The sequence below is a fragment of the Stegodyphus dumicola genome, chromosome 10 (genome assembly GCF_044657685.1).
Source record: "Stegodyphus dumicola isolate Sdum_Otavi_A_Nest chromosome 10, ASM4465768v1".
Lineage (NCBI taxonomy): Eukaryota > Metazoa > Arthropoda > Arachnida > Araneae > Eresidae > Stegodyphus > Stegodyphus dumicola.
In genome coordinates this window covers 56,658,828-56,673,712 of record NC_140777.1, presented here as the reverse complement: position 1 = coordinate 56,673,712, position 14,885 = coordinate 56,658,828, and the positions used below count along the sequence as shown (strand labels likewise).

At 33.5% G+C, this 14,885-nt stretch overlaps 1 protein-coding gene across 1 annotated transcript in view; it reads left to right on the top strand.

Moving 5' to 3' along the window:
* The window catches only part of Trim9 (E3 ubiquitin-protein ligase Trim9), a 51,153-nt gene that overhangs the window by 19,324 nt on the left and 16,944 nt on the right, over positions 1 to 14,885 (top strand). Inside the window, exon 4 of the mRNA XM_035363935.2 lies at positions 8,605 to 8,761. Within this exon, the coding sequence (XP_035219826.2) occupies positions 8,605 to 8,761 (157 nt within the window). The remainder of the gene's footprint in view (positions 1 to 8,604; positions 8,762 to 14,885) is intronic.

Sequence of the window (14,885 nt, the reverse complement as noted above, 5' to 3'; positions counted from 1 at the left end):
ATCTGGTTTCGTTACTGCATTAAGGGATTTAAAGTCAATGCAAAGGCGAAGATTACCGTCTTTCTTCATAACGCATACAATAGGGTACGAAATTTCAGCGTTGGTTTCTTCAGTCAATCCCAATGACAACATTTCTTCGATTTGTTTGTCTACTTGCTGCTTCAGTGCTTCTAGGATTCGATGGCTTCCTTTGTTCAGTGTCATTTAATCTTATTTTATGTTCTACTTTGGCAATTTGTACCTTATTTATAAATAAGTTGTCATATTTTCTTAACAAATTCATCATGTCATTCCTTTTATCATCATCTAAATGGCTTAAGTCCGCTAAGATGAAAATGATTGGACTTGTCGCTCACACTGGGTGTGGATGGACTTCTCCTAGTTCTTCTTCATTCTCAAATATTACACCTATTGCCTGTACTTTTGGATTAAATTTTCTAATTTTATTTACGTGAACTCTTTTTATTTGTACCATATATCAGTTTGACTCTGCAAGAATCTGGATTACAACCAGATACTATTTCTGCAGGTCCTGTCCATCTGGCATATAATTTATTACTGGAATCTGGAATCAGCAGGTACACTTGATCTCCAGGATTGAATTCTTTATATTATATAGCTCTTCGATTAGCATATCTTGCATATGCACCTTATTTCAATTCTGCAATTATAGATGCTTGCTCTGCTGCTACTTCTAAATTCATTTTTAGCTCCTGTAGATAATCAACAGCACTTTTACCCAATTTTATTAGTAATGGAATTTCTCCTGACCATGACAATTCTAATACTGACAACGGACCTCTGGCCTCTTCCATACATTAATTTAAATGGGGATACTCCCGTAGTCCAATTTGGAATTTCGTGGTAAGTGAATAACAGGTATGGTATGTGTTTGTCCCAATTTTTAGAGTCATTGCTGATGGTATGATGAAGCATACATTTTAGAACTTGGTTACACCGTTCAACTAATCCCAAATTTTGTGGATGTCCTGGTGTTGCAAATCTAGGACTTGCTCCTAATCTGGCATGAAGTTCTTGTGTTAATTCTGCAACAAAATTGGTACCTTGATCGCTAGCTATTACCCGAGGTATGCCCGTTCTCATAAAGATTTCTAATAATGCGTCGCATGTTGATTTTGCTGTAATTGTTCTCAAAGGGACAGCTTCTGGCCACCTAGAATGTTGGTCGACTAAACATAGTACATGTTTGTGTTTACGAGCTGATGGAGGTTCAATTGGACTGATTATATCTACATTCACTGTGTCAAATTGAAATTCAGGTCTCTGAACTGGTACTATGGGTATACGATTGGTGGTTGTTTCTCTACTTTGTAATTGATATTCCTTACAAGTTTTACAATATTCTTCAATGTCTCATGACATGTTCGGCCAATAAAATGAATAACGAATCCTTTCTTTTGTTTTTCTCATCCCTAAATTATTTGCAAAAATAGATTCGTGAGCTAATTTTAAAATTTGTTCCCTTCTAACTTTAGGTACTACCAATTGACTAACTTTTTCTCTAAAAATTCTTTCGGTATGATAAATCAAATCATCCGTTAAAATTTTTTAATTTTTATTTTTTTGTGCGTCTTTATAGATCTTGCATAATGTCTCACATTCCCTCTGCTGTTGTTTAAAAATACTGGCATCTAAATGTTGACTCACATTTAATTTATCCTCACTTTTGTTTTCACCTTGAATGCAACTTATGACTAAATTTTGCTCTCCTCCTGTCATAAATAAATCAGCTCGGCTTTCCCCTTCAAATTGTTTTGACAGATGACTCCTCATTTCCAGTGATAGAAACACTGTGTCGCAGTCATGATTCGCGCTAAGCAGATGTGATTCAGAGGTCAATAAATCATAAACATTTGGAGTAATTACACAGGGAATATGAAGTTTTTCTGTTAAAGCTACTAATATTTTGACAGGTTTCAATAAATTAGAGTGGATATAGGAATATCCATTTCTGATGGATATAGGAATTCTAGCCACTTTAGCTGATATGGTTTCTTTGAGTCAATATTACAGTTGTTCTCAATAGAGAAATTTGATATGTGTTTCGGATTTATAACCAAAATCTATCTCGGCACCTGAATCAGTTATGGCTTGGATTTCGTTACCTGCAACACAAATATTTACCTTTTGAATAGTTGCGTAAAAATTTCATTTGACAGGCAGGAAGATCCAATTTTTGCTATTACTTTATCACTAGTATTTTTCTCTGGTGTTTCCTTTTTTAAAGGAGGGTTTAGTGTTACCAATTTGTTTCTTTGTGGACAAGCTTCAGTATAGATGCGTTAATTTTCCACGTATGTAACAGTCTTTGGGTGGATATTTATTTTTATTTATGTTGCTTCTCATATGAGGCGGAATATATTTCAATTCTCTTGAAGAGTGGGATGACTTAACTATGTTTTCGTTAGTGTTAAAAGTGGTTTCGTTTAACGATTTGCCTTTGTTTACAAAATATACGCCAACTTCTTTAGCTAAATCCTTAACCAATTTTCTCCTGTCTTAATATTAATGTAAGTTGCCGGAAATCATTAGTTGACAAAGTGTATCAAAGTCATTAACTTTGCATAATTGACAGTAATACTGGAAATTTGCAGAAAGTCTAGAAGCGAACTTAACATGTGACTCTTTAGGATCGCGTCGTGCTCTTCGGAAATTCATTAAACATTCATAAGCAATTGTCTGATATTCTTTTAATACTATTTTTTAATGGTTTCATAACATTTTAGTTCTTCATCATTAGTGTAAAATAATATATTAGTTGCCTTATGTCCTAAAATGTTAATCAAAATTTCGGATTTAAGCTCCTGTAGTACATTTTTAGTTACGAATGCTCTCTCTAATGTTTGGAAAAACAAATTGAAGTTTTCTGATCTTCTCGGAACAGGAATAGTTAATGTTTTAACACTCTTTATCAAATTTTCTAAATAATTTCCCGAACCTGTAATCATGTCTTTATCTGCGCGAGATCCATCTTTAACTGTGTTCTGACTTCTAACTTTTTCCAATTCTAATTCTTTCTCTAGCTGCGCTAATTTTAATTTCTCGAGTTCAACCATTTGAGCTTCTAAGGCTAACTATGTATTCCTAGCTTTTATTTCATTTTCTTCTTTAATTTTTCTTTCCTCAACTATTGAGTTTAATAATCCAATTACAAATTCTGGATCATCTTTAAATATTTTACTGTCCTCAATTTTACCTTTTAATTGGACCACTGTTAAACCAACAGTTTGCGTATCTTCAATTTCACCAAGAAGGTTTACTAAATCTTCTTTCTTAGTATTCTTACACATTTTAAATTTATATATATATATCTTCAATACATCTATACTTTAAGTAAATAAAATCAAAAGCTTCCTACCTGCTTCTATTGAAGTTTCTCTACCGTCATCTAAAGCTCTGGTTCTTGTAGGAGAGCGTGTGATATCACCCCTTTCTTCACCCTTTTGTATATTTAACATTTATTGCACAAACACAAAACTAATACTAATAACTGAAATATATAAAATAGTACAAGTTAATTTCAGTTTCATTAATGGCTCCCACGAGCCTTCCCTATGACCTCTCTGTTGGTCTCCCTCTTGGAAACTAAACTTTTGGCTCCTTCAGATTGAGAGCCAGCGCCCTCTATACATCTTGTTGGTTGGCATCACCCATACATCACACTCATCAATTAGCTTGAAAATTCAAATTTAAGTTAAGAAATGCAACTGATGCATCAATAATGCATATGTTTTCAGTGTACAAACCCTGATTTAAGAAGTCGTTTCCGAACTAATCATCAGTAATTACCTGTACTCCCATTGAAAAGTTATGAAAAAGTAATCGAGAGACAAAGCAGTATGTTGCCAAAATAGTTAGCTAACTACATACAATATGGCCAAAAACTAATTAATGCACATCCCAATTTTGGTCAGTGTGCAATGCTTAATCTGTTAGATGCCAAATTTGTGCAATTTTCTGATTTTTTTTTTTTTTTTTTTAAAGTGAAAATAGATTATTTTGTACATGAGGAGACCAACAGCTCAGTAAATAAGAATTTCTTGAAAACCAGATTTTATTCCTGATGTTTCTTGCCTTTTTAATTTTATTGATTGCTCTTGTTTGGAATTCTTAGTGCATCGCCATTTTAAAAATGGCTGTTGCTGTTCATGTATTATTTTGATGAAAAGTTAGGTGCCAACAAGTTCATGAATACTTTATAAAGTTGGCAATAAGACTGCAACGCTTTGGTGAGGGTATGGATGATAAAAAAATTTTCAGCCTATTAGATGAGTAGTTATTTACAAACCAGTAAACATGATGCACTTCTCTAGAATTATGTTCTGCGGTATTATTTTCTGTACTTTTTAAAATTACTTATTTTGCATTTGCTTTTCCAAGATTTGACAAACGTAGATTGAATCATTTCTTCATAGGTTTTATCCGTATCATATTCATAGGTTTTATCCGTTTCTCATAGGTTTTATCCATTTATATTATCTGTAGCTGTATGTTTTAGCTACTCTGTATTCATGATGTTTTATGACCTTTAGCAATAAGTTCTGTGTCTGTAACTTGCAGATTGCAAAGTATTGTTATGTTTTTTTATTCTTCTGACACCAGTTGTTACGTTATCTTCTTCCTTCACATTCGTATGGAGTTTGTGTGGATTTGGAGTGAATAATGACAATACTACTTGATGAAGTATCGAAACACACTTTATTTACCAATATTAATCAGGACAGCTCCAAAACACGTTTTTACAGTCGTCGATGAACTACTATAAACACGCTGACACGATCAGCGACACAGCCTCCAGGTTATCAGGCTATCACGGTGGAGACAGCTTCACGGCAAAGCACTAGAGTACAGCCCCCGACTCTGCTCTGTCGTTATCGGAACTCCACATACTCTTGAGACTCTCCACGCTACAACTCGTGATGCACTCGACAACACACAGATTTCAGCTCCCGACTCTTCGATTCAGTCGTTCCCGGAGCTTAACACACTCTCTCGACGATGTACTAACCGCGATATGCTAAGAGACTCCTTCTGTGAACTCGACGACCCACTCTGCACTCGTTGCCCGGCTGTCATCTCGATCGACTCCGCAGGGATTGACTCGCTAGACGATAGATCAACTTGATACTGACTCTCTCGCACTCCAGACAAGGCACTCTGACTTGCCCTCTCGATGAAGCACACACACTAACTGGCTGTGGACCAGCAGGGTTTATATAGCTTTCGCCTTGTGTTCGAGAACATTCTGGGCTAAACCGGTAAGAATTCGTTCGAGAAGGTTCTCCATCCGTCCTCGGTATACCACCAATTCTGTTGCCAAATGGGCAATTTCTCGCCAAATGTGACAACCCTGCCTTTCCTTGCCATTTTTATGGGAACCCTAAAACTGCTTTGCAGGGAAGCCAGCTTACGGCCCCTGCACATCTCGTAACAGTATTTCTGAGAGAAATTTGTGCTTGCAGCAAGTACCTCTTGAAGTTTACTCCCTGGTTCACAGATTGCAACAGGCTTGTAAGATTAGGAGAAAGAATAAAATTTTATGTATAAGAATAAAATTTTATGTATTCGTATTCACATTCTAGTTTGTATGCGTGAGGTGGTGTGTTATGGTTGCTACTTCTGTTAGCATTTTTGAGCACATGAAGTGTTTTTTTTTTCTATGTGAAGCAAAGTGAGTAAATTCTTCACCAAATGACTCTTCAAACAAGTAGATCATTGTCAAACTGATTTATGTGCCACTGTATGACATTATATGTGCTTATTATTAAACATAAATGGTTTCTTTAACTTCCCAGTAAAAGAAATGAATGTTGTATCCCTGAAAAGTTTTTCTGGTTTATATCAGTTTAGTCAGTATTACAATAATGCTGTAGGTGTAAATGTTTTTCTTCAATGTATTCTTGATTTCTTTGTGTGTGTATATGTGCATGCACATTTCTGCTGCTGTTGAATCTGTCAATAGTTTTTTGTAATAAGTACTTGTAAAATAAATTCCATGGTGCTTTTCCCATTGGTACAGCTATCCCTCACTTTCTTAAAAATCACCTTCATTTTCAGGTTTTGAATGTAGTCTGAGTACCTTTTCTTCAAGACTGACTGCTTACTTGAGTATCCATGTAATTTTTTTGTTGAAACATAAATATAAGGATATGTAAGTTATAGATTTTCTATGCATGGAATGTTAAAAATATTTTTTGTAATTTACCTTATGTATAAAACTCTTGAATGGTTTTGCAGTTCCACATCAGTCAGTTATCAGTCTTTCCTATATAGAGTTTTTCACTGTTTTGTTCAAATGTTGTATATTTATTTATTTATTAATGTTGCAGTGATGAATCAAAAGCAATAATCTTTTTGTTTTCAACTCATTTTACCAAAATGAATTTCCCCCCCCCACACACAAGCTAAAATATAATAAGCAACCGTATTATCTGCTTACATGTAACAGTAATAGAGAATGTGTGGTAATACATCTACTAAACTGATTAAGAACCTTTTAAAGAAAAAGGCTAGAGATAAACATGTCTCTACAAGTGCCATATGAGACATTTCAGCTGAACGGGTCTTAAATTCACAGCTGGTTAAATTAAGATTGGTTAGTATTGCACTTATTGTATAAATACAATGTGTTCACACATTTTTGTAATGACTTTGATTTTCTCCATTAATTAAAATATTAATTTTAAAATATAAACGTGACTGGTATCAAGTTGAAATAAGGTTAAATTATCATCTGCAGCATTAAAAATATTCTTTTCTTTAAAATGTCGCTGAAAAATAAACAGTGGATTGAAGGCTATATTTTTGTGCTGTCCAAAGAGAATTACTCTTATTCAGTTATTAAAAAAGATGTGAAAAGCATAGTTTTGATATTTCTATACATAAAATAAGTGACATAATTAATATGAAAGGAAAGAAATGTCAAAGTTTACATTTGACTGGAAAAAAAGGCAAAAAATGCATACCCAATAAAAGTACTCTTATAAAATCTAATGTCGCAAATCATTTTTTAAAGGAAAATCCCCCCCCTCCCCCAAGAGAGCTATCGCAAAATCTTAAAATATATCTGTAGCAATGGGGAACAAAATTATAAAATCTGATTTAAAGCTAATCAAAAAAAAAAAAAAAAAAACATGATGTTCATCGCCTAACCCTGAAACATGTTTCTCAGTGTAAGACTGTGTAGTCTTACACTGAGAAACATGTTTCAGGTTTCAGTTGAAATGTCTCATATGGCACTTGTAGAGACATGTTTATCTCTAGCCTTTTTCTTTAAAAGGTTCTTAATCAGTTTAGTAGATGTATTACCACACATTCTCTATTACTGTTACATGTAAGCAGATAATACGGTTGCTTATTATATTTTAGCTTGTGTGTGTGTGTGGGGGGGGAATTCATTTTGGTAAAATGAGTTGAAAACAAAAAGATTATTGCTTTTGATTCATCACTGCAACATTAATAAATAAATAAATATACAACATTTGAACAAAACAGTGAAAAACTCTATATAGGAAAGACTGATAACTGACTGATGTGGAACTGCAAAACCATTCAAGAGTTTTATACATAAGGTAAATTACAAAAAATATTTTTAACATTCCATGCATAGAAAATCTATAACTTACATATCCTTATATTTATGTTTCAACAAAAAAATTACATGGATACTCAAGTAAGCAGTCAGTTTGAAGAAAAGGTACTCAGACTACATTCAAAACCTGAAAATGAAGGTGATTTTTAAGAAAGTGAGGGATAGCTGTAATGTGTAGATTGCTGTATGAAAATTATTTGGCAGGTGAAAAATAGAAATTTATAGTTACAAATGATGAGGCTTGCATATACTTATCTCATTGCAATAGAAAAAGATCGATTTACCACTGTAAAAGAGGAGAAAAAGAATTACTATGTTGGTTCAGAGAAAACAAGGAAAGTTTTTCTAAAGGTTTTATTGTTATTACTGGTTCCTCTTATAACAGAAAACTTAAAATAAGGATAGTAGGAAAAAATGTCAAAATTAATTCAGTTACTATCAGAAGTATGTTTTAAAACCTATTTTTAAAGAAGAACTTCCATCTCTTTATCCAAACAATCTTCACTGTGTTAAGTTCCACTAGGATAAGGCTCCAAGTCTCTAATTTTCTAAATTTACTCTAATAATATATTTTTTGAAAAAATGAGAAATGAGACTGGCATTGAAGGTATTCTCTTCAAATGCATCCCACCCAAGTCCCCTGATGTGTCTTCTATGGATTACTGTGCATATGGACTTTTAAAACAAGCTCTTTATAAGCGGCATCCCTGAACATTGGATTGACTGTGGAAGATGGTGAAGGAGAAGTGGAGTAAAATCAACCTTGATGTTTTAAGAAAAGGAATTTTATCTTGGAAATCAAAATGTAATATGATAGTTCAACAAAAGGGCTATGAGATTGAACATATCAGAAAATAAAATTCTAGCGTTTGTTTATATATAAATCTTTGCAAAATCATTACAAAAATGTGTGAACACCCTCTGTGTATATAACTACACTACTTCTGTTATTTCTGTTATCAATACATAACTGTTTTTTAATACTTTTCCAGATTGGCTCATCTCTTATTCACAGAGTATCTAACCTAGATTTAACCTGGAGTCAAGAAATGCCATGTACGCCATGGGTGACTGATGATTTCGATCTCACTTTAGACCATCAATCTGTCATCAATTCAATTGAAAGCATGACATTTCTCCAAATGAAACGTAAGTATTATAATGAAGCTTGATTTAATCCAGATTTTCAGTATTACAGTCAAATACTGAAAATCTGCTGACCTGAAATTTGCATAACCTCTCAAAATATAAGCATTCAGTGTATAGGTTCAGGAAACAGCAACATGGAGAATGAAATAACCAAAAAAAAAAAAAAAAAAAAAAAAAAAAAAAAGAAAGAAATATGTACCAAGTCATTGATATCATAGTAGAAGAGGTTTTCCCCCTACAATCTGTATTGAGGTAAAGAAGCAGGTGACTTCAGTTCAACTTTTCTACTTCTAGGTCATGACTCATGGTTGTATTTCCTGAGCTTTGTTATTTAATGCTGCTATGTTGTTTTATCCAGACTTTTTTTTTTGGTAGATAAAAATTAAAAATATTTTAAAGTTCAGCACTTCTTAATACAATGGCAGGCAAGATACGTATTCATAATTTTATTGCTTGTAACATTGAAAAATATAAACATGTTGCATTGATGGTAATGCAAAAAGTGGAAGTTTCACAAGCGATGCAACAAGATGCTACTCCTCGGTTTGTAGCAGATCATATGGAATTGCAACACAGTATATAATATATGGAATAATGAAGAAAAGCTGTTCAAATTTTACAGCAACAGTGAATCTAACATCAGAATCCAGAACTGGAAGTCTTTCCACAAGACCTTGATGCTGTCTTGTAGGAATGGTTCCAACTGCAATGGAGCAATGGGGTGCCAATTTCAGGATCGTTTCTGTGAGAAAAGTGAAAACTGTTTCATGCTAATTTGAAAGTAGGGGACAGGTGCGATTTCAGCAGCAGTTAGGTGAACAATATGCATTATCTGAAAGCCTATGGAGAAAAACTTTCAGCAGATAAAAGATGCTGCAGAGGAATTTATTGGTGAATTTTCTGTGTTGGTGGCAGAAGAAAATCTTAGCCCAGAGCACATTTTTAATATCGACGAGACTGGACTTTTTGGTGATGTTTGCCAAAGGTGCCACATATGTGACAAGTGAAGAAAGGGCATCGTCCAGGGTGAAAGAAGTTAGAGGAAGAGTTACTGTTTTGGTATGCAGCACTGCAGCTGGAACTTACCAATATAAACCAGCGGTATTGGGTAAGAATATCAAACCAGAGCTCTGAAAGGAGTAAAATCCTTACCTGTGATTTACAGGAATAAAAAATTCCTGGTTCACGAAACAACTTGCACAGTGACCGTGCAGCACCTCATCGAATAAAACTTTTTGAGGAAATCTTGCTTTTTAAAGGAAAATTTAAGGTGGGAGTTTCATTATGACCGATAAGAACCTTTTATTTTTTCATAAATTTACTGTCAGATAAACTTTGCACACTCATAAGTAAGGTTTTTACTGTGATGTAACTTGACAGTTTTCAGTGATGGGTAAAAGAAGAAACAATGATTGAAATTGGAAGGCATGCTATCTATTTTTTGAGTAAATGCAAAAACTGCTACATGTTTATGGCTTTATTGGATCTATGGATGTGAATCACGATAAGAATCTTTTCCAAGAAATACATTTCTTCCAGAACTAGTTCGAACGGCAGGTTTATGCCTTTGACTTGGAGGGGGGAATGTCGCATTCAGTGACTTGTTACTCATACATACCTACAATATTTTCTGTTCAGGGGGGCGGGAAGCTCAGTTTCATATAGATCAACCTGTCAGAGAAACCTTCTATATAATATCGGTGGTAGTTTGGTCTGGAGTTCAAATTCCAGCAAATGGGCTGGCTGCATGGGTGTTTATGTAATTTTTGGCGCAGCTTCATTATAGCCCACCCAGAATTTTAAACAAAAAATATCGCCAAGATCGGCAATAAATGATATGATGTGTTAACCCATACTATTCTCCAAACACAATGTAAACAAGAGGATGGAATTACGGTTACAGCTAATATAGTAGTCAGTTACATTTATTCAGTTTCAATACAAATTACCGAGATATCTGTTTACTCAAAGTTTAATGCATGTGCCCTGTATTCTTACTTTTCCGGTATAGTTTTCTCTTAAAATTTGTCTTATGCTGCGTTGTAGGGGGAAATACAACATTTTTAATTAGAATTCTACTAAAATTAATATCTAAATATAATTCATAACACTGTTATTGTCGATTCTTTAATGCTCGGATACTGTGAATACTATTTTGTATATATTTTTTGGCTACTTTGGAGGTGATATTTTTGCATTTAGTTATTGCTTGCTCTAAAACTGCTGTTAGTGATGTTGTATTTGAGTATCAGGAGATTTTAAAGGAAAACTTAAGGTGGGAGTTTTCAAACAAGCGTAAAAGTTTCAGAACAGATATTTTATGCATGAATTAACAAGAGAATATGAACTTTTCAGAGGATTTTTGATGGACTGTAGATTATTGAAGGATAACATTTGTTGTGAAAATTGTGAGATACCATGCTGGTTAGTTAGTCAGAAAAAAGTCATCGAATGGTAGTATTTGGAGATGCAAAAAGTGAAAGCTGAGAAATCAGGCTAGGATCTTGGTTCACCTGTAGTAAGCTCAATTTTTCTGAAAACATTTTTTTTATAACGCGAATCAATGGAGTTGGTTATGCGAGAGTTTCTGAAATTCTCCGATTTCTTGCTTGTTCATGGGCAGAGCGAATGTAGGGCGCAATGCCGAGTTTGTGCAATTCTCGCATGTTTTTAAGTGAAAATAGATAGATGTGTACATAGGCAAAGCCAATGTAGTGCGAAATGCCGAGGTTGTGCGCAGTGCCTAGTTTTTGCAATTCTCGGATGTTTTTTTAAGTGAAAATAGACCGATGTGTACATGGGCAGAGCAAATGTAGTGCGCAGTGCCGAGTTTGTGCAATTCTCTGATGTTTTTTAAGTGAAAATAGATCGATGTGTACATGGGCAAAGCCAGTGTAGTGCGCAATGCCGAGGTGGTGCGCGGTGCCTAGTTTGTGCAATTCTAAAATGTTTTTTTAAGTCAAAATAGATCGATGTGCACATGGGCAGAGCAAATATAGTGCACGATGCCAAGTTTGTGCAATTCTCGGATGTTTTATAAGTGAAAATAGATCGATGTGTACATGGGCAAAGCCAATGTAATGCGCAGTTACAAGTTTGTGCAATTCTCTGATATTTTGAAGGTGAAAATGGATGTGTACATGGACACCAAGTTTGTGCAATTCTTTTATGTTTTTCGAGCGAATACCGATCGTTGTGTACAAGGGAAAACGAGATAGTGTGTGATTCCGAGCTGTAATGTAACATATTTTATATGTAATGTTTAACATATCGTTTGTGTATTTAAAATTTGTATTGTTGTTTTAATTGTGAATTATATTTAAGACATCATTTTTCATTTAAATTGTATTTTTAATTTTTTGGTTTTAATATGTTTATAACGCTTTCCGACTTATGATATATATCAATAGCCCAACGATCTACTCAACAGTAGCAAAACTGTAAACTTTGACCCTATAAGTAACTTTTACCTCATTATTATAATACATCTGTAGTAAGCTCAATTTTTCTTCATATTATCAAGTGCAATTACGATAGTGTTTGCTATCGTAATTGCACTTGATAATATGAGTTCTTTGATAATACAGTCAAAAGTCGTTAATTCGGACACCCATAATTCGGAATGATCTATAATCCGGACCTCAAAGCTAAAAACTTTCTGCGCATGCTCCGCGTTGACACATGCGCATAGGCATTTACGCGTGCGCGTAAGACCTCTTACGACTACGCATTTGCGTGTGCGCAAGCACAGAATACGTTTTCACGTGCGCGTTTTATGTATAACGGACGGTGTAAGCTAAAATTATATAATTATCTATTTCAGTTAATGTTGATGATTGCGTTGTTCCTTAATTTTCGAATTGGATCCGGCTTATTATTTTTTTGCAGATTGTAAGAGCAATACTAAAGTAAACTTGAACTTTCGATTATGTCAAATAGAATTTTTGATTCTGGAGCTCCCAAAGGATCGTACAAAACGAAAGTATGTTTCGATGTCCATCAAACAAAAAGTGGAATTGCTGCAAAAAATGGATAAAGACATGAAGAATGTGACAGAGAGGTTAGTGAAAACGAAAAAATTTCGATTGACAAGTTAGTCGGTATTCTCGGCACAGCAATTAACGGGACTTGAACAGCGGAACTTTGTAAGTGAACAAAAAATTATGTCTGTTTATAGAATTAAAGAGAAAGTATTATCACATAAAACGAAACAACTTACATTGAAAGAAATGTTTAATAAAGTAAACAAATAAATATTAAGCTTTTTTTTTGTAAATTTTGATACCCTTTAGATCATAATTGTTCCTTATTTCATAAATTACGGTTTCATATTTTTAATTTTAGAATTTCTGCATGCCATCCTACGCGATATAAACTGATGATCTATAATCCGGAAAAATCGATAATCCGGAATCGCCGAAGTCCCAGTGAGTCCGGATTAACGACTTTTGACTGTATATGTGTCTGTACGTGAAGCATTGTTTAGTGTTCCAAATTTGTAGTATTTATTTTCTTATAATATTTTCTTTCATTGTGAGAAATTAGATTTTTTTTATTTATTAATGTGTAGAATTCTAGAATTCTAGGATGCCTGCCTGCAGAGAATATGATGTGATTTAGGAATTTAAGAACCTGTTTTTCATTAATGTTTAAAAAGCACCAAATAATAACTTATTTTATTTACTTTGTTAAGTGTACTTTCATTTACTTTGTACTTTCATTAAAGCCTTTCATTAAGCACTTTCATTTCATTTCAAGTTTAAAATTTTTAGAAAATAATGAAAATCGTCTAGTTACTGGTATGTAAGGGATTATGTCACTACATTTGTAAATATGATAAATTTAATATGTTCCAGAGTATTAATTTAAATTTTAAAAAATCGTTTTTTATTTGTATAAATGCTGAAGCTTAATAATCTTTGAAAATACTGAAGGTGTATGAAATACAAGTATGAGAGACTGCAACGTTCTTTATTGTTTTAATAATTGGTACAATTCGCTTAATACGTTACATTTCATAGTAATTTTAAATATAAACAGTTTATTATACTTATTTTCAGTTACGCTTAAACTTAAATGTCAGAAATGTAAAGTAAAGAATTTGATGTTAATTTACAATAATAAATAATTCATTATTGTTTTTAAGAGAAAATAGAAATTACGCATAGCATAAAAGCGAGAATACATTGTTATGTCATAAGCTTATTCCCGCCTGTTTATGGACGTCACACAGCTCTGCCTTCTCAACTTTGTTGATGCAGCCTATTCTACGCTTTTACCAAATTATTTATTAAGGGTGAAATAGCTAAAGGTTTCCGATATTGTTTTTAAAATTACACCCTTTTAACCTTAATAATTTTTATTAATCATTTCTTAATATTTCTTTCTCTTAAAATCGTGTATAATAGTCGTAAATTTATTTATTCACGATTTGTGAGGAAATCAAGATGGCCACCATTTTTTGGAACACAGAGTTTTGTCGAAAATCTGTATGGCAACCATTTTTCAAAACAAATGTGCTTTGGCGCCTAAACAAATTAGCCAAACTTTGAAGGTGGGCTACACTGAAGCTGTTCCTAATTTTCCCCATGTGTAATGTGTATGTGAGCCAGTCCCTTAAAAAGTTCTCCACGAAGGCATCCCTACCCTTAGGCAGATAGCCCTTGAATGTTTTGCAATAATCAAATAAACCAAATCAAACATATATATTGGGTCAATCCATAAATTCATGCACATTTTTTGGTAAATTTTTAAATAATATAAAAAACACAATTTAACATTTTAATCAATTATATATTTTCCTCTATTATCTACAGTGTCTCGCCATCTTACAGGCAGATTTTTTATGCCACTGCTGTAGAAAGACTCTGGTTTTGATGGAAAAAAACTTGAAAGTTCATTGTGTACATCCTGTTTAGAATTTAATTTTTTTCCCAGTAAAAAATTTTGTAAGGAACGAAATAAGTGAAAATCACTTGGGGCAATATCTGGGGAGTAAGCAGGATGTGGCAAAAGCTCCCAATTAAATTCACTAATTTTTTGCAGCATTATTCGAGCCATATGTTGTCTAGCATTATCACGATGAAACAACACTTTCTTGATATTCACCAATCGAAGGCATTTT